The 4,135-nt window shown below is 41.6% G+C and overlaps 1 protein-coding gene across 1 annotated transcript; it reads left to right on the top strand.

The window, feature by feature from the left end:
* The first annotated feature begins 1,687 nt into the window (after positions 1-1,687).
* Positions 1,688-3,808, top strand: LOC118408838. The gene is made up of 2 exons (XM_035809696.1): positions 1,688-2,035; positions 2,483-3,808. Exons 1-2 carry the CDS (start codon positions 1,957-1,959, stop codon positions 3,760-3,762), a joined length of 1,359 nt encoding a protein of 452 aa, XP_035665589.1. The 5' UTR covers positions 1,688-1,956; the 3' UTR covers positions 3,763-3,808.
* The last annotated feature ends 327 nt before the right edge of the window (positions 3,809-4,135 follow it).

Genomic DNA, 4,135 nt, shown 5'->3' with positions numbered 1-4,135 from the left:
GGTGTAACTAAACAATCTGACTGACTTGCCCTTGATGTGTGTTTGACTTGTTTAACAACTGTCTATAGGTTATACAACCTCCTTGCATTCCTCATTGGACGTGTTTTGCCACCCAAGAGGCCACTTTTGTTTGAGACTTGAAAGACAGAATTTGGGGTGGAGACGATTAGTATTTTGTAGCCAGCATATAAAGACACGCAAAATGGGACGAAAATCATACAAACTAATGCTTGAGAGTTGTTCTTGGTCACAACCATATTTCTCAAAGAGATGATGAAGTCAGTAATTTAGTGAAAAGATGATGTTAAATTTGATAACTATTCAGTGGACTGTATCATAACCTTTGGTAGGATTTTCTAAAAGGATTTTCTAAAAGTATAATTATTATCAAAGATTCCTATCATTTCGTTAGGAGTTAAGAACGAATGTTAGAAAATAATCATCTTTTAACATTTCCCTATGATTTTTACATGGTTTTTGATGGGTACGAAGTTGTCAATTTGCTCCCCACGCAAATACGTTGACATTCACAGCACATTATGTGCAGTCACGTGTTTTCTATGTGTGTTTTCAACTGTAAGTTATCATGATGCTAACTGTAATGCCTGCACAGGGAAATGTTAGAAAATGACTATTTTCGAACATTTGTTCTTTCCTTCTATCCAAATGATAGGGATTCTTGATAGTAATTATAATTTTTAGCAAAAATCCTAATAAAGATTTAAATAGATTCCAATGAAATCTTTTCAATGTAAAGATATTTTCTTTGGTTTGTTACTAGTTTTATCCCGTTCTTTTAAGAAAAATGTATTTCTTTACATCAAACAAGTAAAACTCTTTGGAATTTAAGAATTTCTAACATTTTCTAATTTTTCCTGGCTACAAAAATTTTAATCTACTCCACCCAAATAGTTCACATACCAAACCACTTGCATATCTATGGATGCTCTTACCCGTGAGTAATAGTAAGTGTTCTAGCTGACACAATGCCTCAGGCCTGTAGTCACCTTTGACATACATGTTTGTAAAATACAAACCTTGCAATAGACTCTCTTCGTGAACTTTCCGCCATCTTGGATTTGGAGGTCACTTTTGTTTACAGTAGTGACGTCTTAAAAAGCGCGAATGTGTACGTTATAAAATTGAAAATATTAATGAAATACGTTTGCGAGAGGGCAAAACCATATGGCCCTTGGATTTCGAAATGCTACATTTGCATAATTGAAGAGAAAATTCCATAGTGCTAAGTGATAGAAAAATTCATACTTTCAATATTACAAAACTAAGTGAATTTGAACATTATAAGACATAAATCATGCAAATCAAACATAATTTTTGAGGAAGCATTTTCATAAGTGAAGATAAGACTTGCATAATTAAAAAAACTTATGCTACTTGGGTACATATGATTATCAACTGAGACAATTCATGTAAATGTGCATAATGAGTGGGAAAAAGTATAATTCTTCACTCGAATAGATTAATATCATTAGACGAAGATATGAGGTCCGAGAACTCAAGTCATTATTATATTGTGTCAGTCATCACTTAAGCTCCATACATTAAATCATTACAATTCGTCAATCCTTTCTTGGATTCTTCTCTTTCCTTTTTCCAATAAAATTGGCCTCTGTTGTTAAGAGAATCAGTCAGAGACGTTCAGATGCTGCTAATAATAAGACGATCTAATCTTGAGTAGAGTTAAAAGGTGTACTGAGGCATGTGCTTGATCTTGGTGCAAAGAGGATGGGAGTCCGGTGTGCAGCTACCTTGGCCACTCAGCCAATTAATATGTAGATGTGGACTAGGCTAGGTACATTAAAGTAGAGGGTTTTTTTCTGACTAGTAATAATACGGGCATGCCAACACACACGGATAAGATACTGTCGTACATGGATACGACGTTGTAGTCCACTTGAAAGATACTTATGTGGATGATGTCGTTTCTCAGGCACTATGGCAGCCTTGATGAAGATCACAGCCGTCCTGGTACTTGCGTGTCTTTTCCCAGGAAGGCTTGATGCAAGCCCCCAAGGTAAAGTTTTGCAACATTTAGTCCTTACTTCATCTGTATAACACCTATTGCAAGTAGTTTGGATTGACGCAAAATCAGGCCCCTTCAAATTGTAACGAAACGTAATGTGTGTCCCTTGTGCCAGCCCCACAGCTTGTGTATATCACGCTGTGACCCTTTTATTCGTGACATTCTCGCTGCGCTAACGATGCCCAGCCTTCACCCAGATGCCCCTTCCCCCTCCAGATCTTGGATGGAAAAGTACCAGCCAATCACGTTGCCGCTTGACTGTAAGTGGAGATGTGATTGGCTTTCCTTCCAACGACAGGTAGTGTCTGATTAACGCAATGAGAAGGAAGGATCTCATCAGGCCATGGGTCATTGCCTGAGATACACGAGTGGTGGGCCTGGTATTACAGAGAACGTCGTTTCCTTACGCTTTACTCTGTGTTAATTGCCCCACCGTAGAAAACCCTGAGCTGGATGACCTGAAAAAAACCCTCCAAAACGCCATAGAGTTGGAGTGGTCCACGATCCCTGTGTACCTGAACGCCCATTTCAGTCTCAAGGACAAGCAAGGGAAGAACAAACAGGTGAGTGAAATGATGAGGGACATTTTGGTGAACGAGATGCACCATATGTCACTGGCGGCCAACATACTGAACGCCATCGGCGGATTCCCCGTGCTGAACGACCTATCCCGCGCCCCACGGTACCCCGGACCCCTCCCCGCTGGCTGCCTCCCGGACCTCACGGTGTCTCTGCAGAAAATGTCGAAAGATCATATTGAAAATGTCTTCATGGCAATCGAAACGCCTGAATGTGACCACGCCGTCAGAAAATTCCACGGTGACCTCATTAAAGCCGCATCACAAAAAGAATCCAACGAAAGGCTTCAAATGTCGGTAACTCCCAAATTTCCTGGTCTTCAGGAAAAATGTAAAGAAGAGAAAGGGACCTACAACCCAACTACCATTGGTGCGATCTACATCCACAAGATTCTTTGCCCAATGTTGAAGCTGGAATTGGAAGGAGATAGAAAAGTGAGCATATTTACGAAAGATCATTCACGCCAAGTTGAACATCCGTTCAAAGTCACCAACCTTACCACAGCCATCAAAGCTATTGCGTACATAGTTTCTCAAGGAGAGGGTGGTGATCCTTGTAACCCCTTTGTCTACTCCGACTTCCGTGATGACGACTACAAGAAACAGAACAAGGAAGAACCAAGCCACTACTACAAGTTTGCCGAGATCGCCAAAGGTAAGGAGGTGACCGTGCAATTGAACGATCAAGATAACCCGGCCTGCCCACTGAATGACCCGGATTGCAATTACTTTTCCCCATGTAGTGCTGGTACCTGCGATAATGCCATTAGATTCATCAATAAACCGGAGAAACCTTATTTCAATGAGGATGCGGTGTGGAACATCATCCCTAACCCTACCACCGGAATCTACCCTCCTGGATCCGTCGCAAGGAAGCTGTCAGACGAGTTCAACGAAATCTACGTGGATCTCATGCAATGCCTGCACGATGCTGTTAACGGACAACCACAGAAGCTACAACGGTGCGTCGTCTGCAAGATGCATCAGCTTAAAGAGAAAGGCGACATTCTGGTGCAGACACCCATCATCCCAGGAGGCGATGTCAATGCCTCCCCAACCTACGAGTTTTTCTACACAGAGCAAGACAAGCCCGAAGAGCATAACCAGCAGCGACTGCAGCAACAACATATCGAACTTTAAAGTGCTTATGCAGTCCAACCTGCTCAAGTGACCATCTCTTCTTAGCGACCACCTGACCATTACGACCGCTTTTTCTCGGTCCCGAAAATTTTCCCCAATTGACGTAAGCATTAAGTGACCTCTTCACAACGACCACCCGGCCAACGCGACCGCCACAAATTGGGACCAAATCCTTGCACATAACGACCGAGTCATTTTCAAATATTTAGGTGTCATCGATTTTCAATGATAACTAGCGCGATTTTGTGCAGAATTCGGGCAGTTTGTGTCATATTTTGACTGACATTACGATGTCATGTTGAAAAAAAGATGACGGCGGATGCACGTGCGTGTGCTTGCTACTTGCCATTGAACACAACGGAAACCATTTAAA

Source organism: Branchiostoma floridae, unplaced genomic scaffold (assembly GCF_000003815.2).
Source record: "Branchiostoma floridae strain S238N-H82 unplaced genomic scaffold, Bfl_VNyyK Sc7u5tJ_453, whole genome shotgun sequence".
Taxonomy (NCBI): Eukaryota; Metazoa; Chordata; class Leptocardii; order Amphioxiformes; family Branchiostomatidae; genus Branchiostoma; species Branchiostoma floridae.
The sequence above is the reverse complement of the archived record's forward strand: the minus strand, read 5'-3'. Positions and strand labels throughout refer to the sequence as shown.